This window comes from Pongo pygmaeus, chromosome 1, assembly GCF_028885625.2.
Source record: "Pongo pygmaeus isolate AG05252 chromosome 1, NHGRI_mPonPyg2-v2.0_pri, whole genome shotgun sequence".
NCBI classification, from domain to species: Eukaryota; Metazoa; Chordata; class Mammalia; order Primates; family Hominidae; genus Pongo; species Pongo pygmaeus.
The window spans coordinates 8,971,120-8,998,954 of record NC_072373.2 but is presented as its reverse complement, the minus strand read 5'-3'; the positions used below and the strand labels follow the sequence as shown (position 1 = coordinate 8,998,954).

Here is a 27,835-nt window from a genome sequence, read left to right as displayed (position 1 = left end):
CAGGCTGGAATACAGTGGCACCATCTTGGCTTACTGCAACCTCTGCCTCCCAGGTTCAAGAGATTCTCTCACCTCAGCCTCCCTAGTAGCTGGGACTATAGGCACATGCCACCACACCCGACTGATTTTTGCATTTTTTTGTAGAGACGGGGTTTCACCATGTTGGCCAGGCTGATCTCGAACTCCTGACCTCAGGTGATCCACCTGCCTCGGCCTCCCAAAGTGCTGGGATTTCAGGCATGAGCCACTGCTCCTGGCCGATGCCTTTAATCTTTAACTTGGATTATTTCTCTAAGGAGACTCATTTGACTCTAAATTCACAGATCATTTTCATATCATCTGCTTTTGGATAATAAAAGCTAGGCAGGTGGCTTTAGCTTTAGCTTGAGGCTAAGCCCCTAAAGTTCAGCCCCCGATTTCCTTTTGTATATGTCCTCTTGGCTTTGTCAGTTACCAATAGACTGCTAGAGTTGTGTCCGCAGTTTCTGTGTTTCTCTGGACCTCAGACATAACTCACTTGGACATCACAGGCCTAGGATATTCACCATGTCTAAAACTATACTTACTATTTTACCCACCCTCTTAACACCCTCCTTCTGGGTTTCCCAATCAAGGCATTGCTGTCTAGCTTTGCCTTATTCTTGGATTTTTCCATCCTTCTCATACTTCACACCCCATTAATCTTTTCATTTTCTCTTTTCTTTTCTTAAATATCTCTTTAAAATGTCTTCTAATTTCTGTTTCCATTATCTCTACCCTTCCTAGTTTAAATCCCTATCAAAAGCCTCCTCAACATTCTCTTGTCCACAACCTGCATTTCTCCACTCCATTCTGCATGAAGCAAGAGAGTAAATGACTTAAAATACAAACTTGAATGGGTTCCAGTATAGAAACATATCATTGGTCCCCTATCACCCTGAGGCTACAGTTTAAATTCTTTCCTATGTACGTATTAAATATATTAATATAGACATTTTTTTTTTTTTTGAGACAGAGTCTCGCTCTATCCCTAGGCTGGAGTGCAGTGGTGTGATCTCGACTCACTGCAAGCTCTGCCTCCCAGGTTCACGCCATTCTCCTACCTCAGCCTCCTGAGTAGCTGGGACTACAGGCATCCGCCACCACGCCCGGCTACTTTTTTTTGTATATTTAGTAGAGACGAGGTTTCACCGTGTTAGCCAGGATGGTCTCGATCTCCTGACCTCATGATCCGCCTGCCTCGGCCTCCCAAAGAGCTGGGATTACAGGCGTGAGCCACTGTGCCCAGCCGACATCGTGTTATATAGCGTATATAAGCTATATATTATATATAATAGACATTATATATATTTTAATATGTATTGATATTTAATCTCTGTACTTTTGTCACCTCATTGTTCAGGATCTACTATTCCTCACCTCGTCCTGAGTGCTTCAGTCGTTTTTCAGATAGCTCATGTTCTCTCTGGTAGTTTTAGGTATTATTAACACTTTCTCTTCCTGGTCCTCAGAGAAAAAAAGAATCCATGTAGTTGTATTCATGAGAATCCATTCAGTCTGTGACACACTCACATCATCAGTCCAGGCAAAACTCATTTTGTCCTTATCATACTCCCTGCATTTTCACTTCCCATTCTGAAGCCTCTAGTAGACGTACAGAACTGCTTTTATCTATTGCGCTCTTTGAATTAGTCTGCATTTTTCTAAAGTATATAGTATTTCTGTTTATGTTTAGTTTATACAAATACTCTGAGTTGCAGACCTCATTCTGTTTCTTAAAAAGAACAAACAAAATTCAGCCGCCTTTGAAAAAAAAATCTACGAACTTTTCTGGGTGAATTTCCACCTTGTTTTTTGCTTCCCGCTGTTATATAGTATTCCTAAGAATGAAAGTCCTGCTGGGTTGTTCAACACCAGGGTCACCATTCACCTTTTATTGTGTGTGAGTAATGTTCCCCTAGAGCTGTTCCATGTGGTGGCTTTGGGCACATTCCCTAGGTTTTATTTAAACATGAGCATGGTGATGAACATCTAGGTTCCTGTACTTCTCGGCCGCCACAGAAAACAGTCTGATGAATGTTTCCATACAGGGAGCTATGGGAGAACTTCTCTGGGATATACATTTGGAAGTGGCATTGTCAGGTCATTAAATAAAAGGTTTAATTTGTGTAGGTACTGTCAGATTAGTTTCCAGAATGCCTTCCTAGTTTATGCTTCTTTAGCGTGGCAAATTGGCATTATCCAATTTCCACTAATCCAATGAGGGGAAGTAGTATCTCATTGTTTTACTTTGTATTTATCTGCCAACTAATGCTTTTGAGAAAAACCGTTGTATATTTTTAGCCATTTAGGTTTACCCTTCTGCAAATTGCCTGTTCATATCCTTTTACATTTTTCTGTCAAGTTTCCTGATTCTCATTGTTTATTCACAGGGCTTCCTGTATATTCTAGCTATTATTCTATTTATTACCAATGTTGGAGATATGACGGATTGTCACTAAGCCTCCTTCTGGCTTTTTCTTAGCTTAGAGACCAGAAATCTAAAAATGACATTTTTCAGACTCCCTTGCAGGTTGTGTTTCAGTTTCATCAAAACTGAATTTTGATGGATTTGTGCCAGGTTTAGAAGGCCTTAGTAAGTCCTAAGATTGACTTCTGTTGTTTCTACTTGCAAACACAGCTGAAGAACTCTCTAATTCTTCCAGGGCAAGGTTAGCAGGGGTCTAGTGTTCAGATGCTAGCCTTACTGTTACCCAGAAGTGGGGCTTGGTTCGCCCACATGGCTGGTGTGGCTAGAAGTAGGCACAACAGTTGTGGAGCTGGCAGCAGAGGGAGGATCGGTGATGAGGAGTCCTGTTTCTAGCAGTGGAAGTGTACTTTTACAGCCAACGACTTTAGATTGGAGATGAGGCAGCCACTTCTTTGGTGGCCTGGTCCTGTATGGTGGCTTTGTGAGTGGCTTCTAAAAAGATGCTAGAACCTTTTTATTTAGGCTCTCCACGATTCTGTAAGCCAAGTAGTACTCTATAGTAAATCTCTTCCTATTTAAATGATTTGGAGTGGATTCAGTTCTATGTAATCATGGGATCTTGATATATAGAGTCAGTTTTAGATATAACAGATCTTCCCCTAATATTTATCCTTCTTTTAAATTTGTAGTGTCCTTGGTTGAACAGAAATACTTAATTTTGATATAGTCAAATCTTTTTTTTTTTTTGAGACAGTCTCATTCGTCGCCCAGGCTGGAGTACAGTGGCATGATCATAGCTCACTGCAGCCTTGACTTCCCAGGCTGAGATGACCCTCCCAACTCAGACTCCCAAGTAGCTGGGACCACAGGCATGCGCCACCAAGCTCGGCTAATTTTTTGTATTTTAAGTAAAGATGGGGTTTCATCATGTTGCCCAGGCTGGTCTGGAACTCATGAGCTGCCTGCCTTGGCTTCCCAAAGTGCTGGGATTATGGGTGTGAGCCACCATGCCTGGGCAAATCTATTTTTAACCTATAGTTTGTGTTATTTTTGTCTCATTTAAGAAATTCTCTTACTCCTAGGTTACAAAAATTCTGCCCTCTGTAGTATTCTATTAACTTTTCTGCCCTCTGTAGTATTCTATTAACTTTATCATTTCACCCTTTACATTTAAGTCTTTGATGTAGAGTCCTCTTGAGTGTGTGGTGTAATATAGGGCTCAAGTTTTATTTTTCTCCATATGACAAGCCAGTTTTCCCAGCACCAGCTACTAAATAGTCTTTTACTCATTGATTTTTGATACTACCTTTAGGTCATTCCCATACATAGATAAGTCTGTTTCTGAGATTTATATTCATTCCTTTTATGTGTATTTTTGTGTCTTCAGCAAGTACCATATGGTTCTCATAAATGTGACTTTGCAAAATGTCTGATGATCTCCAAAAGAAGTATCTCCTTTTTCAAAGTTGACTTAGTTCATCAATATGGACTCTGGAGTTTTCATAGAAATATTTATTTATTTATTTATTTATTTTTTGAGAAGGAGTCTCGCTCTGTCACCCAGGCTGGAGTGCAGTGGCGTGATCTCGGCTGACTACAGTCTCAACCTCCTGAGTTCAAGTGATCCTCCTACCTCAGCCTCCTGAGTAGCTGGGATTACAGCTGCCCATCACCATGCCCAGCTAATTTTTGTATCTTTGGTAGAGATTGGGTTTCACCATGTTGGCCAGGCTGGTCTTGAACTCCTGGCCTCAAGTGATCCACTCACCTTGGCCTCCCAGAGTGCGGGAGTTACGGGTGTGAACCACGGCACCCGGCCTCCATATAAATTTAGAATAGGTTGTTGAGTTTCTTAAAAAGTCCTGAAGTTGTTTGATTGAGATATTAGTCAATTCATAGATTAAATTGAGGACTGCTTCCACTTTTATAATATCATTTTATCTGAGAATGTGAAAGATCTCTTCATTTATTCAGATCATCTTTTATTCATTTTAATAGAGTTTAGACTTTTCTCCATAAAGAGTTTGTGTTTCCTTTGCTGAACTATTTCCTGACGCTTCATATATTTTATTACTAATGGGAATGGAATCTTACTTTAGTTTTATTTCTAGTTGATTATTGTTAAGGTAAAGAAATGTTTTCAGTATCTATCAGGTATAAATATTGTATGATTTCCTTTATGAATGTTATTTAAAGGTAAAGTTTATTTAGTAAAATCTATAGTTTACAGTTATATGAGATTTTAAAGGTAGTGCTTTTTTTTTTTACAGCAAATAATTGAAATATAATCATAGAACATATACATGGTGTAGATTCTTTTGGAATTATTGTGGCTTTCCTTTTAGCATTAAATATGGTAAGTTTTTGTGGATTTCCATACACTTTTTGGGGAGCCATAATCCTAAAACCCAGAAACATTATTAATGTTTTAATTTAGTACATTGTGTCTTACATTGAACATTAATAAAAATCTCACTAATTATTTAAAATACTTCAAAAACATAATTTAAACAACTCTGTAGTATTTTATCCAATCAGAAAACCATTCATCCCCGAGTATCCATTGCATACTTTTTCTTAGATTGCCTTCTGCCTTTTGGGATGCCTTTTAGACACCTTCATACGATCTTCTTCTTCCACCTATAACTCTTCCTAATTAAATGATGCTTTCTCCCCAGGCTTCATATGTAGTCTATGTTAACATCTACCCTGAGTAGTCTATGAAACATCCAACATTTCCCTGCATGTTGATAAATCAAATTTCTAGCTCAGATCTCTCTTGTGAATTTCAGGTGCCAATTTCATATTGTCTTTTAAACATCTTTATATAGATATGGGAATAGTTTCAAACTGAACTCATCTTTTCTCCAAACCCAACCTGCTCCCTTACGTATTATTGGATTCCTGGTAGATAATACCATCTAGCCCAGCCCTTTACCCAGTTTCTTAAGCCAGAAATTTGGAAGTGCAAGTTAGCCAAGCTACACCACTCTTCCTCCTCCTTATATTTAATTAGTCTGTATATCCTGTTAAAATATACCTCCAAAAATATGTTTTTAAATACTCATCCCCTCCTTTCCAGGAGGATTTTTTATTTTTTTTTGAGACGGAGTTTTTGCTCTTGTCACCAGGCTGGAGTGCAATGGCGCGATCTTGCTCACTGCAGCCTCCGCCTCCTGGGTTCAAGCGATTCTCCTGCCTCAGCCTTCCAAGTAGCTAGGATTTCAGGCGCCCACCACCACGCCCAGCTAATTTTTGTGTTTTTAGTAGAGACGAGGTTTCACCATGTTGGCCAGGCTGGTTTCGAACTCCTGACCTCAGGTGATCCACCCGCCTCGGCCTCCCAAAGTGCTGGGATTACAGGCATGAGCCACCATGCCCGGCCTTTTCCAGGAGAATTTTTAATGCCACTCTCCAAATTTTCCAGTAGCTTTCCATTGACTGTAGAAATCTCAGTTGAAACCTGAGATTTATATTCAAGCAGAAGACTGAATGTGTTCAGGATGAAGGAGCTAGATGTGATAGCAGTTTGTATGATTCAAGTCAGCATAAGGGAAGCCATACCTTACAGAATGTCCAGTGTTGGCATGTGTGGTCTTGAGAGGAGCAATTTCATCATCACTGGAGATGTTAAAATAGAGACTAAATGAAGATCAAATGGGGTAGTCACAGCCCTGGAGAGGCTGAATTTGACCACTGATATTCTTTCCAGCTCGGAGAGTCAATGATGTGTGACTTGAAAAGTAAGAGCAGCAGCTGTGGTCTGTGTGACTCATTCCCTTTATTTGAGACTGCTTTAAATATTTATTTAAAACTCTTCAACCAAGTGATTTTAGAAGCTGCCATTTATTAGATTCACTTTTATGGATTTAACTTAATAGATACAAAAATTAAATTAAAAAAAATTTTTCTTCTGACTTTCTATAGTTTTTCCCTTTTAATCTTGATTTATTTCATGACCTTTTAAAAAAATACCAGGAAATTCATAACGTGTCATAGGTCCTGAAAAGTGGTTGGTAGTTATCTTCATATATGTTCTATGATATTCTTTTTTCAACTTCATTAGATTTATTAGATTAAATTTCTCTATTTTTGTCATTTTCAGCCTTTGGTAAATTGAAGTTGGACAGTTTCTTTTTCTCTCTTCCCCAGGAAAAAAATCCCTTGATGCTAGTCAAATTGAACTTTATATAAATTTTAATAGACATGTAGTACCGAGAACTCTCTATAACAAAGTCATTTTTTGAATACTCTGTCTCAGTATGATGTTTTTGCTATAACTGATGTGGAACACATCTTTTAATACCCTTCTCAATATCCCTAGTGTCAAGTAACATAAATGCATCAAACTGAGGTGAACTGCACCTCAGTTCACCATACAGAACAGTCAACTTCTTCAAAACAATTATGAAGACACATTGTAGGCACTTTTTCTTGAAGACTAAGAGGATCTTCCTGTAAGAGTGTCTAAATCAAAGGTGTACCTGGATTCAGTGAGTTTTGATTCCTCCAGGGGTAGTAGAGTTTCACTCTGCTTTATGTTGGTCCAAATCCCTTTATTAGCCATGGTCATCTTCTTTGCAGATGAGGGCAGGGAGTTCATCATCCTTGTGTGTTTTGTGGCTTGTTTCCTTAATGATTTGTGTAGCTATTGGATATCATGTTTGTTTTCTTTCTTTGAGACAACCCTAGATATTTATCCTTGTAGCAGTCTTCTTTTTACTATAAAACCTGCAGCATTTTGGACCTAAAACTAGACATGGTAATTTCTATTTGATCATAAATGGCCCTTCTTATTTTTTTTTCTTATTTGGCAAGTATAGGCCATCAGTATGTGAGATACAGAATATGTGATATCTCTGTATTCAGTGACATCATAAACTTAAGCAATTATCATTAATGTCATAATAGATTTGCTTGTCAACATCCTTATTTCCTCCTAATATTTCAATTGATAGATAACATGGGATATCAGGGAAATTTATTAGATAGTTATGTCTGAGCTATAAGGTCAGAGAAAAATTTAACGTGACAAGACATCTGTTTTAATTCTCATTTTGCATAAGATATAGTGGCCTGGAAGAAACAGAAACCTATGTTGACACCTTTTAAAATACAGCAACTGTCTTGTTCATCCTTCAACTGTTAAAAAATGCACAGAAGGGCCCTGGTGCAGTGACTCACACCTGTAATCCCAGCACTTTGGGAGGCCAAGGCAGATAGATCACCTGAGGTCAGGAGTTCAAGATCAGCCTGGCCAACAAACCCCGTCTCTACTACAAATACAAAAATTAGCCTGGTGTGGTGGCAAGAGCCTGTAATCCCAGCTACTCAGGAGGCTGAGGCAGGAGAATCACTTGAACCCAGGAGACGGAGGTTGCAGTGAGCCGAGATCGTGCCATTGCACTCCAGCCTGGGCAACAGAGCGAGACTCTGTCTCAAAAAAAAAACCAGAAAAACCCAAAAAACCCACACACATACAAGGAAAAAATATCAATGACATATTTGTAGGCTATTAAAATATAAGTTTCAAACAGATGATTAAAATTGAATGCTATTATAGGACATAAAACTCAGCACAAAACTTACACTTTGCCATCCCATGTGTATAACCTTAGACATATTACTCAAATATTTGGGCCTTGATTTCTTTACAGTGAAATTAGTGGTTTGAACGAAATGATCTCTAAGATTTCTTCTGGCTGTAACATACTGAAGATTAACAGTAGTGGATTGTCACTGAGTCACTTGATCCTCCTCTTTGGAATGAGTGAAACCAGAAAAGTTACATGCACCATCAGGGGTACTGGGAGAAGAGCATCGCCCACTGTCTGTCCTCAAAGCTTCTATTCCTGTTTGGATACTCTCTTGTCTCAGTAAAATGGGACACTCTCCCTGCTCTATGTTGAACTCACTGAACCTGTGTACAGCCTTCATTTAGATACTCTTACAGGAAGATCCTCTCAGTCTTCAAGAAAAAGTGCCTACAATGTGTCTTCAATATTGTTTTGAAGAAGTTGGCTGTTCTCTGTGGTGAACTGAGTCGCACATTTGATGCATTCATATTACTTGACACTAGAAATATTGAGAAGGGTATTGAAAGATGTGTTCCACATCAATTATAGCACATACATCATCCTGAGACACAGACTCTCCCTACTCTATGTTGTCAGCAGTTAGAAGCCAGCCTGTACTCTGCATCTCTTCTACAAGAGTTTGCCAGCTACATCATCTTATTGTATTATTATTACTATTATTATTATTAGTTAAGGGCAGGGAGCATGTTTTCTTCAGATTGTCTTCCTCTAGTAGGCCTAGGACATTCTTTGGGATATGACAGACTCCTAAGTGCTTGGTTATACTTATCTTTGCTCCTCCCCAACTTCCCAGTTCCACTAAGGATGTTTAATTAAGGCAGTGTGTTCTAAACAGACTGCTTTTAAAATATTCCTTCTTGGGCTTTGGTTGTTGTAAGTAGGTTGTTAGCCCCTGCAGGGCACAGACCGCATGGGCTGTTTCTTTTATATCCGAATGCAGAAAGTTGGTCAGAAGCTTTTCCCAGAGTTGCTGGCTGAGTTAGAAGTAGAAGGTCCCTGGAATAAAAATGAGGAAAGCAGAGTGTGCGTCCAGTTTTGGCACTGCCACTTTCTAATCTTATGACTTCGGGCAGACTCTAGAACCTTTTCATTCCTCAGTTAGTTTCTTTGAAGTTGTGATGATAAATCCTGCTCTGCCTACTTCACAGAGCTGACAGTAGATGCAGAAATGCCTTTTACGTTGTATAGCCCTGTTCAATAAAATATTTTTTACTTTTTATAGTGTCAATGGTCACAGGCCCAATAAAACCCCAGTGCAAGGATAGTTGATTTTACTCCTTCATTGTGCAAGAGGATTGCAACATTTGTTTTGATGGTGAATGAAAACTTTCCCCCTAACTGCAGTGTCCATGTTTATCTAGGCTTGTGATTTTTGCTTCCCAAGGTAAGAGGAGTATTTATAGCTAGTGTATGACTGCAAAGCTGATTCTACAAGCTTCACTTTTGATTAGCTACAGCGTGGAAGAATATGTGGGAGGAGTGTGAGGGGATTAGTACAGCAATAATTGGAGAACATTAATGATTAATAAGTCCCCAACTCTCATTTAATGAATATTATTTTTGATGTGAATTTAATAAATATAGTAAAACAAATAATGCAAGTGCTTTTTTTAAAAAAAATTGAGGTTAGGAATTCTTGCAAGGAGTGTCTTAAATATTACCTTGTTTTTAAAATCTACTAAATTTAAGAAAAAACCCCCAAAACTTGGTAGATGAAGATATTTGAATCTGCGATTACCTTGCCTATTACCATACTATTTCAAATGCTTTTAGATCCAACTTATGATTTCCTTCTTTTAAGTTGAACCAACATTTTAAATCACATTTACAAGTAGAGAGTGTTTGAAGTATATCTTGATCATAATAATAACAGGTAACATTTATTGGGTACTGTGTTAAGCCTGTTACAAAAATTGTTTCATTTAATTTTCACAGTAATCCTCCGAGGTAATGAGGATGATTATTTCCAATTTCTAGATGAGGAAACAGGATTACCAGGGGTTATGTAACCTGTCTAAGGCCATACCTAGCATAATGGAAGCATCAGTGTTACCAGAAAGGGGTCCCAATCCAGACCCTAAGAGAGGGTTCTTGGATCTTGTACAAGAAAGAATTCAGGGCAAGTCCTTAGAGTAAAGTGAAAGCAAGTTTATTAAGAAAGTAAAGGAATAAAGGTATGGCTACTCCATAGACAGAGCAGCCCCGAGGGGGGCTGGATGCCCCTTTTTATGGTTATTTCTTGATGATATGCTAAACAAGGGGTGAATTATCCATGCCTCCCCTTTTTTGATCATATAGGGGAACTCCCTGATGTTGCCACGGCATTTGTAAACTGTCATGGCACTGGTGGGAGTGTAACATGAGGATGACCAGAGGTCACTCTGGTCACCGTCTTGGTTTTAGTGGGTTTTAGCCGGCTTCTTTACTGCAATCTGTCTTATCAGCCTTATCAGCAAGGTCTTTATGACCTGTATCTTGTGCCGACCCCCTTCTCATCCTGTGACTAGGAATTTCTTAACCTCCTGGGAATGCAGCCCAGTAGATCTCAGTCTCATTTTACCCAGCCCCTATTCAAGATGGAGTCACTCTGGTTCAAACACCTCTGACATCAGGATTGGGATCTAGGAAGTAGTTTCTGTTGCTTAAGCTATGGCTGCAATCCCGTGCCTCCCCACATGGGTGTACTTCATGAAGTCAAGGTACAGAGTCCACGTGTTTTCAGTGGAAAGGAATAGGCAGAAAATAAGGAACACTTTCCATCCTATAAAAGAATGAGAGAATTCTTCATGGTTATACTATTCTAGATTTCTTCAGTTCTGTATAATTAGGTATATAATATGTAATATGTGTGATCAATGACATGGGCCTTTCCTAGATAAAGATAACGTGACCTTTGAGAAGACACCTAACATCCTTAGGCCTGCATTTTCTTTTTTTTTTTTTTTGAGATGGAGTCTCACTCTGTCACCAGCTAGAGTGCAGTGGTGTGATCTCGGCTCACGGCAACCTCCGCCTCCTGGATTCAAGCGATTCTCCTGCCTCAGCCTCCCGAGTAGCTGGGACTACAGGCACACACCACCACACCCAGCTAATTTTTGTATTTTTAGTAGAGACCAGGTTTCACCCTGTTGGCCAGGTTGGTCTCGATCTCTTGACCTCATGATCTGCCTCAGCTTCGCAAAGTGCTGGGATTACAGGTGTGAGCCACCGTGCCTGGACAGGCCTGCATTTTCTAGTTCAGAAAATGATATTAGAGGCTGGGTTTGAAGGACAGGAAGATGGCCCCTCCCACTGGGTCTTTTATTTGGGTGGAGGGAGGAAAGGGAGCAGAAAGAGCCCAAGAAACTTTGCTCCTCTCCTGCCCTTATCTTTATAGAGTTATAAATTCCTCAGAAACTAGCATTTATATGCTTATAAAGTTTATAGCAATCTGTGCTGTAGAGATGATTTTATCAGCTTTTGAGAATTTTCTCTAGTTGCAGTGTTGCTGCAGCTGCTGGGGGTGTGTTCCCTAGGCAGTGTCAGAGCCTAACTCTTCCTTGATGGTGAGTCCATTTGCGTTTTCCTGATAAGTGACCCTGGGACAGTGTGTGCTTCTGAAGGCCTCCCTGGCTGACCGTGTGGTCCGGGCCCTAGGGACTGACCTTCTAGCTGGCACCAGCCCCTGCTGTGAAATGGCTGCTGCCCACAGGCAGTGTTTTGTGAGCTGTTCATTCAGCAGATAGATTTTTGGGAAATTGACTTAGCGCTGTTTTGAAAAGAGTAAGAGCTCAGGAAATATGGTTGAATAAATAAATGTAAGCAAATATGAAGTAAAATGCAGGTTTGAATAGCTGGACACTTGAAAAAGTTAAAATTACTCTAGGGCCAATGATTTTCATTTATTGGTGTGGTTGACATGTCTGTCTAGGAACAGTGATTTGACCAAGGAGTAGAGTGAGGGGACTGGGGGATACCTTGACTGGGGGATACTGTGGTCATGGGGTGTGAAAGCCAGTGTCAGAGGGAACTTGGAAGCCCCTGGTTCCTGGCCCCAGCCAGCCAGTTTGCACCGTTAAGAAGTAAGATTGTGGCCGGGCATGGTGGCTCACACCTGTAATCCCAGCACTTTGGGAGGCCAAGGTGGGCAGATTGCCTGAGGTCAGGAGATCGACACCATCCTGGCTAACATGGTGAAACCCCATCTCTACTAAAAATACAAAAATTGGCCAGGTGTAGTGGCACATGCCTATGGTCCCAGCTACTCGGGAGGCAGGAGAATCGCTTGAACCGGGGAGGCGAAGGTCGCGGTGAGCCGAGATTGCGACACTGCACTCCAGCCTGGGGGACGAAGCAAGACTCCATCTCAAAAAAAAAAAGTAAGGTTGTGTTTAAGGCTGCAGGGCAGTCTGTTCTCCCTAATTTAGATTCAAGGCATCCTATTTAGTAGGTGAGTGTCTCCCGATTAAATTCTCAATTATCAAATGCAGGAAGAGAAATAAAAGTTCATGTCTCTGTCCACTCCCCCTGACCTGGTCAAATTACATTCCTTGAATAGAAAAGGAGTCAGTATAGTCCAGCTGGAGTGTGTGTCCTGGAAATAACAAAAATGGTTTGCCTTCCCACTACAGCGATTTTGACTCTTTAATAAACTGGGTTCATATCTCTTGGTTTTGCAAAATCAGGAACATGCTTTGTTTAGTTTTGTGATCTTGAATTTTCACATGATTTTTGTGTCACATATTTCTATGTAATTAAATCTTTTTAATAGTGTGATTTAAGATATTTTATTGTGAAAGTTGAATATACACACTCAGAGAATTACAATGAATTCCCATGAATCCATTACTCAGCTTCAGTAATCATTAATATTTTCAATGCCATAATAGTTTTATCAACCCTTTTTTTCCACTTCTACCCCATGCCACCTACTTTTTTGTGAAATAATTTAAAACAAGCTCCAGACATCATGTTATTTTAATATCAAATATGTATCTCAAAAATGGATTTTAAAGTATGCTACAGTGTCATTCTTTATATTGAAAGCAAATAGAATGAGTTGTTCAATATTATCTGGTAACGAGTCCATCCTCAGAACTCTCTGATACTCCAGTATGGATGCTAGGTGCAATCTGACAGTTGATTTGGTTCATGCTGAGTTCTCCTTTCTTTTGTTCCAGAGGCTGCGGGACAGCAGGAGAGCTTGATGGGGGGGTGCTGCGTACTTTATGATTACCCCCAGCAGGGGCCCACCATGTCTGGCTTTCTCAGTTGTGCTGAAGCTGTGAATGATCCCTGGGTTTGGGGCTGGCAGCTTGATCCTTTCTTTGCAAGAGTTTCAATTGACCTTTTTCTCTAATGGATTTTCCATCCACTTGCTGTTCTTTAAGTGAACCCATTATTTCATTAGGGATTGCAAAATGGTGATTTTCTAGTTGTATCATTTCTTTTTTTTTTTTTTTTGAGATGGAGTCTCACTCTGTCGCCAGACGAGTGCAATGGCGAGATCTCAGCTCACTGCAACCTCTGCTTCCCAGGTTCAAGTGATTCTCCTGCCTCAGCCTTCAGAACAGCTGGGACTACAGGCACGCGCCACCACACCCAGCTAATTTTTGTATTTTTAGTAGAGACGGGGTTTCACCATGTTGGCCAGGATGGTCTTGATATCTTGACCTTGTGATCCACCCACCTCGGCCTCCCAAAGTGCTGGGATTACAGGCGTGAGCTACTGCGCCCGGCCAATTTTATTATTTCTTTTGCACATTTTGGCTGGAATTTTTCCGTATTGAAGACTTTTCTTTTTTTTTGAGAAGGAGTCTCGCTGTTTCGCCCAGGCCGAGTGCAGTGGCGCTATCTCGGCTCACTGCAAGCTCCGCCTCCCGGGTTCACGCCATTCTCCTGCCTCAGCCTCCCGAGTAGCTGGGACTACAGGCGCCCGCCACCACGCCCGGCTAATTTTTTGTATTTTTAGTAGAGACGGGATTTCACCGTGTTAGCCAGGATGGTCTCGGTCTCTTGACCTCGTGGTCCGCCCGCCTCGGCCTCCCAGAGTGCTGGGATTACAGACTTGAGCCACCGCGCCCGGCCGAAGACTTTTCTTTATTCACTAGGTATGGTTGTTACCCTGAAATACAGTTCTTTCTAGAAAGGCAGCATAAATGCCTCATTATTTCCTATTCTGTTATCAGTGCCCTAGCATTCTTCAGTGATAACTGATGTTTTATTTTTCTGGTTTCTTTAAATATATTTAATGTGTTAAAATCAATTAAGTGATTATTCTTTCTGTAATAGCATGGCTTTTAATGGCTGTATAGTTAGCAGTCATGTGTATAAAGCTATCCTTTTTTATTTATGTCTGTATTGTTGGACATTTTAGTTCCTTTGAATTTGGTACTATTAATAATCTATTTGTTATAGTACCAGGAACTGTGATAAATACATGCATTATCTCATTTAATCGTCATAATACTCCTATGAGGCATCACTCTGAGGATACCTCTGAATATTTACCTAGAATAGCTTTTATAAAGTTGAATTTCTGGGTCAAAGGGGTGAATTTTTAAAGATCACTGACACACTTTGCCAAATTGCCCCTTAAAGCTTCCCTTGTCGGTGCTGATGCCCACTTCTGGGTTTTGGGATACCTTGAGTTCAGGTTGAGGGACACTGGAGGAACAAAATTGGTAAACCTACTGGTTTGGTGGTTCTTTGAATTCTCATCTTTTTCCCCAGTCCTCCTGCTATTACAATACAGTCTTGTCACAGAGCCAACCCCAAAACTGGGGTTCTGCCTGGGAGACAACATGGGTTCTTGGCTTCCATCAGGAAGGAGTTCAAGACGGAAGCACAGAGTAAAGGGAAAGCAAGTTTATTAAGAAAGTAAAAGAATAAAAGGGTGGCTACCCCATAGGCGGCGCAGCCCCGAGGGCTTCTGGCTGGCTATTTTTATGGCTATTTCTTGCTCATATGCTAAACAAGGGGTGGCTTGTTTGTGAGTTTTTTTGGAAAACGACAGGGAATTCCCAGAATTGAGGGCTCCTCCCCCTTAAAGAACATACAGGGCAACTTCCTGAGGTTGCCATTGCGTTTGTAAACTGTCCTGGCACTGGTGAGTCCATGCTAATGATTCCTTTAGTATGCTAATGATTATCATTGGCATTATAATGAGCAGTGAGGACAACGTCACCATCTTGGTTTTGGTGGATTTTGGTGGGTTTTGGCTAGCTTCTTTTTCACATCCTGTGTTATCAGTGGGTCTTTGTGACCTGTATCTCAGGAAAGCAGTCTTGTGGAGCTCCTCTCTGTCTTCAGAGGCTTCTCGTAGCTGCCCCAACTGCCCCATGCATTCTGTCCAGGTATGGGGTCCCTTCTGCCTTACTCTGTTAGTGCATTCACAAAGGTCTGCCCAGTTTCAAAGAATGGGGTATTTAGAGACTGGGTGAGATTATGGGAGAGAATATAGAAAGAGTTGAGAGAATAAGCCGTGGGGTGAGCCAGGAAGCACTCCTACATTGCCGTGTTGGGTAGAAGCCATTAAAAGGGACTTGGGAGAAAATGGCTAGTGAGTTAGAGAAAATAGGGGAAGGGAATATCATGAGATGAGAGTAAAATGCTTTAAGGAGTAGGAGTAAATCAACAGTGAAATTTTTCTGAAAGATAAACTAAGTAGGATGAAGACAGAAATGTTGGCTGGGTGTGGCGGCTCACCCATGTAGTCCCAGCACTTTGGGAGGTTGAAGCAGGAGGATTGCTTGAGCCCAGAAGTTTGAGGCTGCAGTGAGTTATGATAGGGCCACTGCATTCCAGCCTGGGTGACAGAGGGAGACCTTATCTTTAAAAAAAAAAAGGAAAAAAAAAAAGTTATTGATACCATGCTGGCTAGCAGTTTCTGGCACATCGTGCGGATGGAAATCAAATTAGAGCGGACTGAGCAAGGAGGGAGAGGTGGCAAACGTAGTTAATTCCGGTTAGTAGTTTAGATGTGAAGGGAAGCCAAGAAATGGAACCGTAGCTGGGAGCGGAGAGTGATGTGGCTCAAGGGAGGATTTGTTCTTTCGGTTTTTTTTTTTTTAAAGCATGTTTGTGTGATACTGGGAATGTCCAGCAAAGAGGGAGGTGTTTGTGTTTCAGGAGAGAAGGGATAGCCAAAGAAGTTAGATCTTGGCACGCAATAAGGAATTCAGCTCAGAACACAAGGGAAAGAACTTGCTCTTGTTTGTAACAGGGCCTCTTTCCATTGTGAGGAAGACAAGCGTGAGCATTTTTGCATATTTGGAATTTGTCTCAGATTCTTCCATTGTCTCAGTAAATCATTTGACATTATCATCTCATCATTGGAAAGAATGGGTCAGGTGGGGAGAAGCTTGTTTAAACATTGTATTGGAGTGGAAGCTTACATGAGAACGCACAGCAGTGTTGGCCTCCTTGAGGTATATAGCTGTGCACTGGAAGTCAAGACAGACAACACCTGTGTGGCTTTCTTTTACAATGTTCAGTTGTTCAGGTGCAGGCAAAGAGAAAGTGGATGGCTGTGCCGAAACAGGTTGTGGTTTCACCTGACAAGCGTGGTGGAGGGAGAGAGGGATAAGAGAGCTGAAGTGTTTGAAGTATTTAATTATAGTGATAGAACATGGAATTTAAGCCACTGAGGAAGGAAGTGACACAGCACAGGTGATGGATTGTGCAACAGTAGTAGGGACAACTGATTCAAGGTCAGCATGGTGGATGGAGCTTTAGAAGGGGTTCTAGAGTAAGAGCCTAAAAGTAGAAGATAGTTCTCAGGAGTTAGATGCTCCATTCAGGCATTTGTACATAGACTCACTGATGATCAAAAAATTAATTGATTATCCCCTCTTTGCCAGCCACTCCTTGAGGTCCTGATAAAAGGTGGTAAACACACAGCAGGGATTGCTGAAATAGAGTTTACACTCCAGGAGTAGGAGACAGATCACAGACTTACATAAATTCAAGGACTAAGCTCTCTGAAGAATAAAGTGGATAATGGGAACAAGAGTAATGGGGTGTGCTCCTTCAGAAAGGGTATTAGGAAGTTCTCTCAGTGAAAGTGACCATTGACCAGAGACCTGAATGAGATGAAAGAGTGAGGGAGTCATTGATGTATCCGGAAGAAGAGTGTTCTAGTGCAAAAGGCTTCATGGTGAGAGTGAGCTCAGTGTGTTTGAGGAGGAGAAGGCCAGTAGGCAAGAGTGGTGAGAGGTGGGAGGTAGGAAGGTGGCTCTTGCATCTGGTGAGTGTTGCGGGGGTTGTGACTGATTGGGGCTGTTGCCTTGGGTTATAAAATAATTTACTGAAACAGTAGTGAGGTGAAGAATGCAAGTTTATTAGAGAGTAAGTACGTTGCAAAGGGCAATGGGTAGCACAGCAGAGAAGGGGCTGTCTGCCAAGAGGTAGGGGCTGGGGGAAAGTTTGATAGGGTCCTGCTTATGGGGCTACGTACAAATAAAATGATGCTGCTGGGGCTGCATGCAGAGTGAGGTGTTTGGGAACAGGGTAGTGTGCAAGTGGGTTGTTTGTGGTTAGCCGTCTCTCAGAACAATTGTTCTCCCCCACCTGGGACCCCCTCTTCCTCGTTGTTGCTAACTTACCTATCAGGACTCCACAGTGAGGGATTTGATTTTACTCTGAGAGTGTTGGGAAGTCATTGGAGAGTTTGGAGTAAACTTTGGAATTGATCTTCTGGAGGTGGTATGGTTCCTGATAGTGACCAATATGAGGCTGTGAGATGGGAATGGGTGGCTATTCTGTGGTGGAGAAAATGTTAGCTGGAGGCAAGGTGATCAAGGTCACGGGCGAGGTATCCTCCTGATCATTGGTTTGCTCTCCATGTGGATGTCCAAATTACTAAGAATGATAGGAGTAGAGGTGAAACGTGGGGCAGTGAAGCAGGCGGTGAGTTATTTAGTGAACGACGAGGGGAGGGAATAACTGGAGGTTAGTGGATGGCAGAAAGGAGGAGGGATAGTAGGGTCTAGCCAGTGGCAGGAATTTTCAAAAAAGCTCATGGTTTTGAAGGAGAATAAACCATCTGGAAGTGTTCATGGGGAACAAGGACGTTACCCACGTTTTGTCCCTCAGATGTGAAGGATTTGACCTAAAATGCCTCCACTTGGCCGGGCGTGGTGGCTCACACCTGTAGTCCCAGCACTTTGGGAGGCTGAGGTGGGCAGATCACGAGGTCAGGAGTTCGAGACCAGCCTGGCCAACATGGTGAAATCTCCTCTCTACTAAAGATACAAAAAATTAGCCAGGTGTGGTGGTGCATGCCTGTAATTTCAGCTACTCAGGAGGCTGAGGCAGGAGAATTGCTTGAACCTGGGAGGCGGAGGTTGCAGTGAGCCAAGATCATGCCATTGCACTCCAGCCGGGGCGACAGGGTGAGACTCCATCTCAAAAAAAAAAAAAAGTGCCTCCACCTGAGACGATTGCAGGGCGAGGAGATCCTCAAGGGAAAGCCAAGTTATCACTAAAGAAGGAGGTGAAGTTTCTTTAGAGAGAGGTTAGGCCTGGGGTTCTCAGCCTGGGGTTATTTTTGCCCCCTGCCCCAGGAGACATTTGGCAATGTCTGGAGACATTTTGGGCTGTTACAGCTGGGGGTGAGGTGGCTGTGCTACTGCCATCCAGTAGTAATGGCCAGGGATGCTTCTAAAAGCACAGGATAATTTCCCCCACTACCGCTAAACACGGAAATATCAGGTCCAGGGTGATGATAGGGCTGTGGTAGAGAGACCCTTGATTAAGGATTTCGGGGCATATGCTTTCATGGAGGTAGAGTTCCAGCAGGTCATCATTCTCTCTCCTCCACACTGTTCTGGAACTCCTTTGATAACTTTTGGCTTGATATGCATGTACACATTTACCTTCAGTCACACACATGCAAGATCCTGCTGACCTTATTTTTTGTCATATACATTATCTGAGTGGTAGGAAAGAATTAGTCTTAGGGCTATTTTCAGTAATTCGGTAAGATGAATACAACAATATACTGTTATGATAATTAATCACTTGAGAATTGAGGGATGCCATTTCCTAGATATTTAGTTCCAGTTAGATGCAGGCAAACTGAAGTTCTGTAGGGGAAAAATTTTTTATTTCCCCTCCAAAAAATCCTGGGAGACCAAAGAATGTTCTCTAATGACCAGAAGAAATGGAGAAAATAGAGAGACCTCTTGTGTCCTGCTTTGTCACTCGAAATATCAAAGGCAGCTTTTGAGATTAGTTTCATTTTATAGACAGAAATAGGAAGAGGCATAACAATTGCGTAACTAGTATCCTGGCAGAATGGAACATTTATACATTTGAAATGTAGTTATTGTAACTGAAGTATAGACTTGGCCTGGTTTTGCAAAGCCTGGAGCTAAGAATGGTTTTTACATGTTCAAAGTTGCTCAAAACAAAATTAAACCAGTGAAAAATATGCAACAGAGACCTTATGTGGCTCATAAAGCCTAAAATACTTACTATTTGGCCCTTTACATAAAAAGTTTGATGGTATAGACTGATAAATCATTTCCAATTCTGACTATGATACGAATGAATCTATCACAGAATCATAGCATTGTATTTATTCAGAAATCCTAAAAATATTTATTGATGCTTTTTATGTGCAAGTGGCCAAGTTTGCAAGATAGATGCTGGCCATCAGCAAGTTTATATGTCAGTGAGGAAGGTCAACTTTAAACAAATGATTGCATAACTAATTAGATAAAATAATTAATTACAGAAAGAAACTATGAAGGCTTCCAAAAGAGCATGGAAGGGGATTACTGAAGACTTTTCTGGATAACAGTTGTTCTAAATTTGAAGAAAGAATCTGCTAATTAGAAGGAGGAGCAATTGTGGCCCTGGAAGGGACCCTAGAGATTTTCCATTTCCTTCGATGAAAGTTTATGAATGCAAAACAAGCTACATAAATGTTTGAAAGTTAAAGAGCTAGGCCAGGCACGGTGTTTCATGCCTGTAGTCCCAGCAATTTGGGAGGCCGAGGTAGGCGGATCATTTGAGGTCAGGAGTTCAAGACCAGCCTGACCAACATGGTGAAACCCCGTTTCTACTAAAACTACAAAAAAAATTAGCTGGGCGTGGTGGTGCATGCCTGTAGTCTCAGCTATTTGGGAGGCTGAGGCAGGAGAATCGCTTGAACCCGGGAGGCGGAGGTTGCAGTGAGCCGAGACCGCGCCACTGCACGGGTGACAGAGCGAAAGTCTATCTCAAAAAATAAAAAAAGTGTCAGAAATAAATTAAGGCCTATAGCTATGACTCTGCACTCTCGCTAACATTAGAACTGACTGACGACCGGTAGAAAACTGATGCCTGAGCCCGGCTTCCAGAGTCTGTTCTCCCCAGGTGATCCTCAGTTTCAGGCAAGATTGAGAACCCCTGGGCTAGGTGGACCCAGGCCCTCTAGGATCCTCAGCCAATGTCTTATTTATTTATTTATTTATTTATTTATTTGAGACGGAGTCTTGCTCTGTCGCTAGGCTGGAGTGCAGTGGCGCGGTCTCGGCTCACTGCAAGCTCCGCCTCCCGGGTTCAAGTGATTCTCCTGCCTCAGCCTCCCGAGTAGCTGGGACTACAGGCGCTGGCCATCACGCCTGGCTAATTTTTTTAAATTTTTTTTATTTTTAGTAGAGACGGGGTTTCACCATGTTAACCAGGATGGTCTTGATCTCCTGACCTCGTGATCCGCCAGCCTCGGCCTCCCAAAGTGCTGGGATTATAGGGGTGAGCCACCGCGCCTGGCCCAGCGTCTTCTTATCATGCCTCTCTTGCCTTTTTTGCCCTTTTTTAGGGAAATAGTAAAAAAAAAAAAAAAAGGCCTTAAGTTCAGACCTATGCTAGAGTTGTATTTCTGAGGAGCATCTGAGAGAAACGTGAATTTTTATCCCTTTTCTGGGTGACTTATTTTTCTTTTGCTGGCCAGCTCTCTTCGCTTCTTGTGGGTTGGTACCTTTGCCTGCCTCTTTGTCTCTTCATTCTCTGCCCTGCCATGATGGACACTGTGAATGTCAGTCACTGATATTTCTGAGTCTAAATGGCGGCATGATGCGTTACGAACTGCTTTCTTTGAGAACCATCTGCAATTAAATTCAAGGGGTTTAGCCTTTTGGATCCAAAATTTATTTATTTATTTATTTATTATTTTTTGAGACAGAGGTTCACTCTTGTTGCCCAGGCTGGAGTGCAATGGTGTGATCGCAGCTCACTCCAACCTCTGCCTCCTGGGTTCAAGCGATTCTCCTGTCTCAGCCTCCTGAGTAGCTGGGATTATAGGCACCTGCCACCACGCTTGGTTAATTATTTATTTATTTATTTATTTTTTGAGATGGAGTTTCGCTCTTGTCTCCCAGGCTAGAGTGCAATGCTGCGATCTCGGCTCACTGCAACCTCCACCACCCAGCTTCAAGCTCCGCCACCCAGGTTCAAGCAATTCTCTTGCCTCAGCCTCCCAAGTAACTGGGATTAAGGCGCCCACCACCACGCTTGGCTATTTTTTGTATTTTTAATAGAGACAGGGCTTTGCCATGTTGGCCAGGCTGGTCTTGAACTCCTGACCTCAAGTGATCCACCTGCCTCGGCCTCCCAAAGTGCTGGGATTACAGGTGTGAGCCACCATGTCTGGCCTTGGATCCAAATTTAAATCCAAAATTGGACTTACCAATTAAATCCAAAAGGGAGCTGAGTGAGGTGGTGTGTGCCAGTAGCTCTAGCTACTTGGGAGACTGAGGCAGGAGGATGGCTTGAGCCCAGGAGTTTGAGGTAAGCTTTGGCAACATAGTGAGACCTCATGTCTATTAAAGAAAAAAAATCTGAGCTGGGTGTGGTGGCTCACACCTATAAATCTAGCCACTCAGCAGGCTTAGGTGGGGGGATTGCTTGAGCCCAAGAGTTCAAGGCCAGCCTGGGCAACATAGCAAGACCCTATTTGAATTAAAAATCTTAGATGGAAGCTGTGCAGCCCATAACTTTGCCTGTTGTCTTTTGAGGCAGGAGGTATTTAGGGGGATGAGAGAGCAAACCAGTTCTGCAGTTTTTTATGTGGCAACTCTGGCCTCAGACTATAGAGCTTTCTCCTAGCTTGAGAGGCTTCTTTCTGCGCTGTCAGTAGCCTTGGAAACCGTGTTGTTCCCTGGCAGTGTTTATCCAGCCGCTTTCCCCTGGTGAGTTCAGAGCCAGGTGATCGGCAGTGCTCTCTCTTAATGACTGTGTTTCATCTGCAGGGCGAACGCTGTTGGAGAAGCTGTTCAGCCAGCAGGAGAACGGGCCTCCAGAAGAAGCAGAGAAGTTTTGCTCCCGGATCATTGCCATGGGTCTTCTCCTTCCTTTTAGTGATTGCTTCAGGGAACCGTGTAATCAGAATGCCCAGACGAATGCAGCTTCATTTGATGTAAGTAGGAGAATTCAGTTCTGTCTGTGAGGCAGATTTGCTGTTGAAATAGCAACTACGATGTGTGTCTGCCCAGTCACCCTATAATTTAAAAACAATATGTGATGCAAGCATTTTTTTTTCCTTAGCTGCTCAACAGCTCAGTATGTCTGTTTGTACACTAAAAAAAAAAAAAACAAAAAAAACCTAGAGTATTAAGTACATTTGCCAAACCTTCTTTTCTTAACAGATGGTCACTCAAGAGTTCTCTAGCCTGCTTTAATCAGTGATGATTTAAAAAATTGATTTCTAAATTATTTTTAATTGTGGTAAAATACAGATAACATAAAATTTACCATTGTAACTAGTTTTAAATGTACCGTTTAGTGCCATCAAATACATGACGTGGTTGTGCATCCACCACCACCATCCATCTTTATAACTCTTTTTTATCATCCAAAATAAACCCTGTATCGCTTCTCGGCCTTTTGGCTAAGATCAAGTGTAGTATCAAAATAAACCCTGTACCCATTAAACAATAACTCCCCATTCTCCTCTTTCCCCAAGCCCCTGGCAATCACCATTCTCCTCTGTCTCTATGAATCTGACTACGCTAGGTAGCTCTTGTAAGTGGAATCATACAGTATTTGTCCTTTTTGTGGCTGGCTTATTTCACTTAGCATAATGTCCTTGAGATTCATCCATGTTGGAGCATGTGTCAGAAGGTCCTTGCTTTTTCAGGCTGAATAATATTCCATTGTATGTATATGTCACATTTTGTTTATCCATTCATCCATCAATGGACAGGTGGGTTGTTTCCACCTTTTGCTATAATGCTGCTATGAATATAGGTTCATAATGAGTGGATAATGCCGCTATGAACATGAGGTACAAATCCCTCTTCAAGACCCTGTAATCAGCGATGATTCTAAAGTGGCTGTAAGTCAATATTTATGACTTTGCTGGTCGTAGGCATTCCTTCAGAAGCAGCTCCACAGGGCACAGTTATTCTTCCCAGTGGGCCGGAGGTTTCCATGGGCCCTACAATGCTATTTTGTGCGTTCCTAACTCATGTATGTGTGAAGTACGGACGTGAAGCAGCATTGTCTGCTTCATCCCCAGCTCCCGTTCACCAAGAGAGTTAATACTGTACAACAGTAATTCACCAGGCATATTCACAATTCATAACGAATACGAGCACAGCTGGATTCTCATTGTCGAGACAGAGTATTGCTAATCATTCTCAGGTGTGTGGTATGTGTGTGGCATTTGTTGGGATGAGTACGCCTCTAAAACCCAGATGTGTAAGAATTCTCATGGATGAAATTCTCATAACAAAATTGAAGGTTGGCTCACTTGTGCAGAGCCCAGGATTTTTATTTGAGGATAATGATTTTTCTTTTTTTTTTTTTTTTTTTGGAGATGGAGTCTCACTCTGTTGCCCAGGCTGGAGTGCAGTGGCGCTAACTTGGCTCACTCCAACCTCCGCCTCCCAAGTTCAAGCGATTCTCCTGCCTCAGCCTCCTGAGTAGCTGGGATTACAGGTGCGCACCACCATGCCCGGCTAATCTTTGTATTTTTAGTAGAGGTGGGATTTCACCATGTTGGTCAGGCTCCTGACCTCATGATCCACCCACCTCAGCCTCCCAAAGTGCTGGGATTACAGGCATGAGCGACTGCGCCTGGCCATGCTTTTTCATCATATGGGTTAGTTACTTTGTTTTGTTGCTGCCAACGGTGCTCTCTTATCAGCCTTCTTCAATATATAGGTATGAAATAATGATGAGCTTTAAAGACGATGAAAATGAGCCCCGGCTGAGGTCAAGATATGATAATAAATAATAAAGTGTCTATATCTGCCTGTTCACTTTGCTTCCTCTTCTTTACCCATTACAGGCTGCAGTCTTCCTCAATCTTTCCTTTAGTATTAGGAAAATAAATCACATAAAATATTCAGAGATCTTCTTGATTCTTGATGCTTCCCATTTGAAAGAAAATTCCCCATGTTGTGCTGTGACTTGTGAAGTTTCCTTCCTGAGATTTATTTACATTTTTCCTGCTGCAATTTTTAAAAATGACATTGCAGCTAATCACTACTAGGTAGATCTTTTTCTCTTATGGGAAAAAATGTATAATTTAAGTGTTTTCCTCCCTTCTCTTCTATGAGAGGTCTGTGTTATTGCAGAGGCAGAACGCTAGAATGATGGTGCGTTAAATGTTATAGAGCTCAGTTCTAGAAGATATATTGATTTGGCAAGTTGGAACTATAATTAGTATAGTGCAGCCAAAGGCAAACACTAGCCATGTCTAGCACTTGCTTTTTGATTCACACTGTTCCCAAGTTAACGTCATTTTCCTCCCTTAAAGCCCAGAAGTGAACAGTCTTGCCAGTCAATAAATGTAGAATTGGATAAACAGAAAAGAATAGGGTAATCCTATTTCTTTCTCTCCCTTTTTTTTTTTAAATCAACTAACCTGGTTGTTTCTTATACTCACCTCACTCCATCCTTGTGTTAGAGACTAGTAACTCTTCTCTGTCATCTTATTTTGGAGGGCAGCTGGGTGTGGCATCGAGCGTGAAAAACAAACAACAAAGGAATACAATCCCTTAATGTTGTGTGAAGGCATTTCCTCAGAATCGGGAATTTCTTTCCTTCAACTTGATGTGATTGCATTTTGCCTTCCTTTATTCATTGGCTCTGTACGACCTCTCTACTCCCCCATCAAAGTGAACATAAAACAAAGAAGAAAAAGATACTCTTGTATGAAATGTTGTGCCCTATACTTAAATAGCAGCTCAGCAATAGAACTATGCGTTTATTGGATGCATAGTCAAGGACTTTCTTGAAAACCGGAGAGGGTGACAATATAATGATACAGGGGGTTCTGAGGCCTGGGGTGTCAATGAGGGATGAGGAAGAATGTTCTTATCTATGGGGAGAGAAATTTTCGATAATTAGTCTCTCTGCTGATTTCCAGAAAATAGCTGTTGGGGACATTTCTAACTAACAATCCTCTTGAGGTCAGTTGCCCTTCGAGACAGAACATGCTGTGGGAATAAGGTCATAACTGGCACCCTTCCTACCTCTCCCCCCCCCCCCCCACTTTGTTCCCTTCCCTAATGGGTTCCTCTCCCCCATCTCCCACTCCTCTCCTTTCTCATCTCTGCACTTATATATGCAATTACAGCAATAAAGATCTTCAGTTTGGGGCTCTTCACTGATGTAGTTTATGTATTAGCCTACTTGACTCAACCTTTCTGATTTTGTTTTATGTTATTTTGCACATTTTTAGGGCCTAACATTTTGCTTTATCGAGTGCTATAGAAAGTATGAAAAGACTTCACATTTTCTCTTACATTTTAACATGATTAAGATGTCAAGAACTTTAAAAGACAAAGATGGTTTTGAGGGATCCTGTTAATTCATTCACAGATTTTTACCAAATATATTCATTCTAGAAGCCAGGTAGTGTTTTAGGCTCTGGAGATGTGTTAGTGAGCAAGAGAATGTCTTCTGTTGAAATGTGTTTCCTATTCAAAATGGAGAGAGACAGATTTTTTTCCAAAATGCATAGGCTAATTAATTGCTGTCAGATTCTAATAAGTGACATGAAGGAAAACAGGACTAACAGGATGGAATGAATGATGTGGGGTAGGATGAGCGCAGAGGGGAGCCTGTGAGATGAGGTCTGTGGGAAGGCCATTCCAGGCAGTTCCCAGGGCAAGTCCAGAGGGCCTTGGAGGAGCACAGACATGACTCAGAGGAAGCTGGAGCTTCAGGAGATGAGGACAGCAAGGGTTCAGGCCACAGCACAGGCAGGGGCTGGAAAGCTGTGGAAGGAATATGGCTTTGTTTATTTTATTTTATTTTATTTTTTTGAGACGGAGTCTCGCTCTATTGCCTAGGCTGGAGCAAAATCAGAGGCATGATCTTGGCTCACTGCATCCTCCGCCTCTTGGGTTCAAGCAATTTCTAGCTAATTTTTGTATTTTTAGTAGAGACAGGGTTTTGCCATGTTGGCCAGGCTGATCTTGAACTTCTGACCTCAAGTGGTCTGCCACCTCAGCCTCCCAAAGTGCTAGGATTACAGGCGTAAGCCACCATACCTGGCTTTTTTTTTTTTTTTTTTTTTTTTGAGAGCTTTTGGGAGGTTTTATGCAGGGGAAGAACATATTTGTCTTATATTTCATGTGGATCACCTGGCCTGGTCTTGGTTTGCTTGTTGTGGTGGTGGTTGTTTTTGAGACAGGGTCTTGCTCTGTTGCCCAGGTTGGAGATCAGTAGTGCAATCACGGCTCACTGCAGTCTCGATCTCCTGGGCTCAAGCGATCCTTCCACCTCACCCTTCCAAGTAGCTGGGACTACAGGCATGAGCCACCATGCCCAGCTAATGTTTTAAGTTGTTGTTATAGACAGGGTCTCACTGTGTTGTCCCAAGTTGGTCTTGAGCTCCTGGGGTCAAGCAGTCCTCCTGCCTTGGCCTCCCAAAGTGCTGGGATTATAGGCATAAGCCACCATGCCCGGCCCCCAGCCTGCTCTTTGAATGATTGAGTGTAGGCAGGCGCAGAAGTAGAAGCAGGAAGGCAGGTGGGATATGGCAGTAGTTTAGTTCTAGATGGTGGCTGTAGCTTGGGGCAGGATGGTGACAGGGGAGATGAAGGCCAGTTAGTAGGTTGGGGTGGATTCTGGAGGTATGGCTGATGGGACTTCTGGTGGGGCAGACATGGCAACAAGAGAACACAAGGAAATCAAGGATGACTTCTTGGTTTGAAGCAGCTGGGTGGATGGTTGTGCCATTCACTGAGGTAGAGAAGACAGCTGCATTTTGGGAGGAAGATGTAAGGGTAGAACTGCTAGCAAGAGAAAACAGGGATCATACTAATGCTTGCTACTTGGCCAATTATATTGTCGACTTGTAGATCACAGTATATTTCAGTGGTGCGAGGCTGGGATTCTTTGTGTATTTGGAACCTACTCTAGTCATTTCTCTCATGCCTTTTTCCAAATGAGATCTCTTTTTCAGGGTCATATACATATTTTTCAGCCAACCACACTTATCTTACATAAATGTTGATTATTCATTAACAAGCTCTTCTAGGATTTCTTTAATCCTAACTGTGGCAGATATTATATGATCTACTTATATCACCAAGAGTTAAGCAAGTTTACTTGGCCCAAGCATTTTTGCAGGGGTAGGTGATTCTAAATCTACTTAATCCTTCATGAGCTTATCTTTAAATGTCTGCCTAGCAGGATATTTTTGGATGCATGTTTTTGGTTGCTGGACTTGTTTGGGTTTGGCAGATCTGCTGATTTTGCTAAACATGTGGTGATCCCATGCTCACCAGATGGGCAAGAGCTCCTTGATATGTATGTAAATGGACGTCGGTTTGGATGAATATGTGAGCAAAGCTAAAATTAAAGA

At 42.0% G+C, this 27,835-nt stretch overlaps 1 protein-coding gene and 1 pseudogene across 1 annotated transcript in view; both read left to right on the top strand.

Moving 5' to 3' along the window:
• The window catches only part of FMN2 (formin 2), a 388,079-nt gene that overhangs the window by 11,101 nt on the left and 349,143 nt on the right, over positions 1 to 27,835 (top strand). Inside the window, exon 2 of the mRNA XM_063670713.1 lies at positions 22,263 to 22,429. Coding sequence (XP_063526783.1) covers positions 22,263 to 22,429 — 167 coding nt within the window. The remainder of the gene's footprint in view (positions 1 to 22,262; positions 22,430 to 27,835) is intronic.
• LOC129022798 (U2 spliceosomal RNA) lies at positions 22,881 to 22,941 on the top strand (annotated as a pseudogene).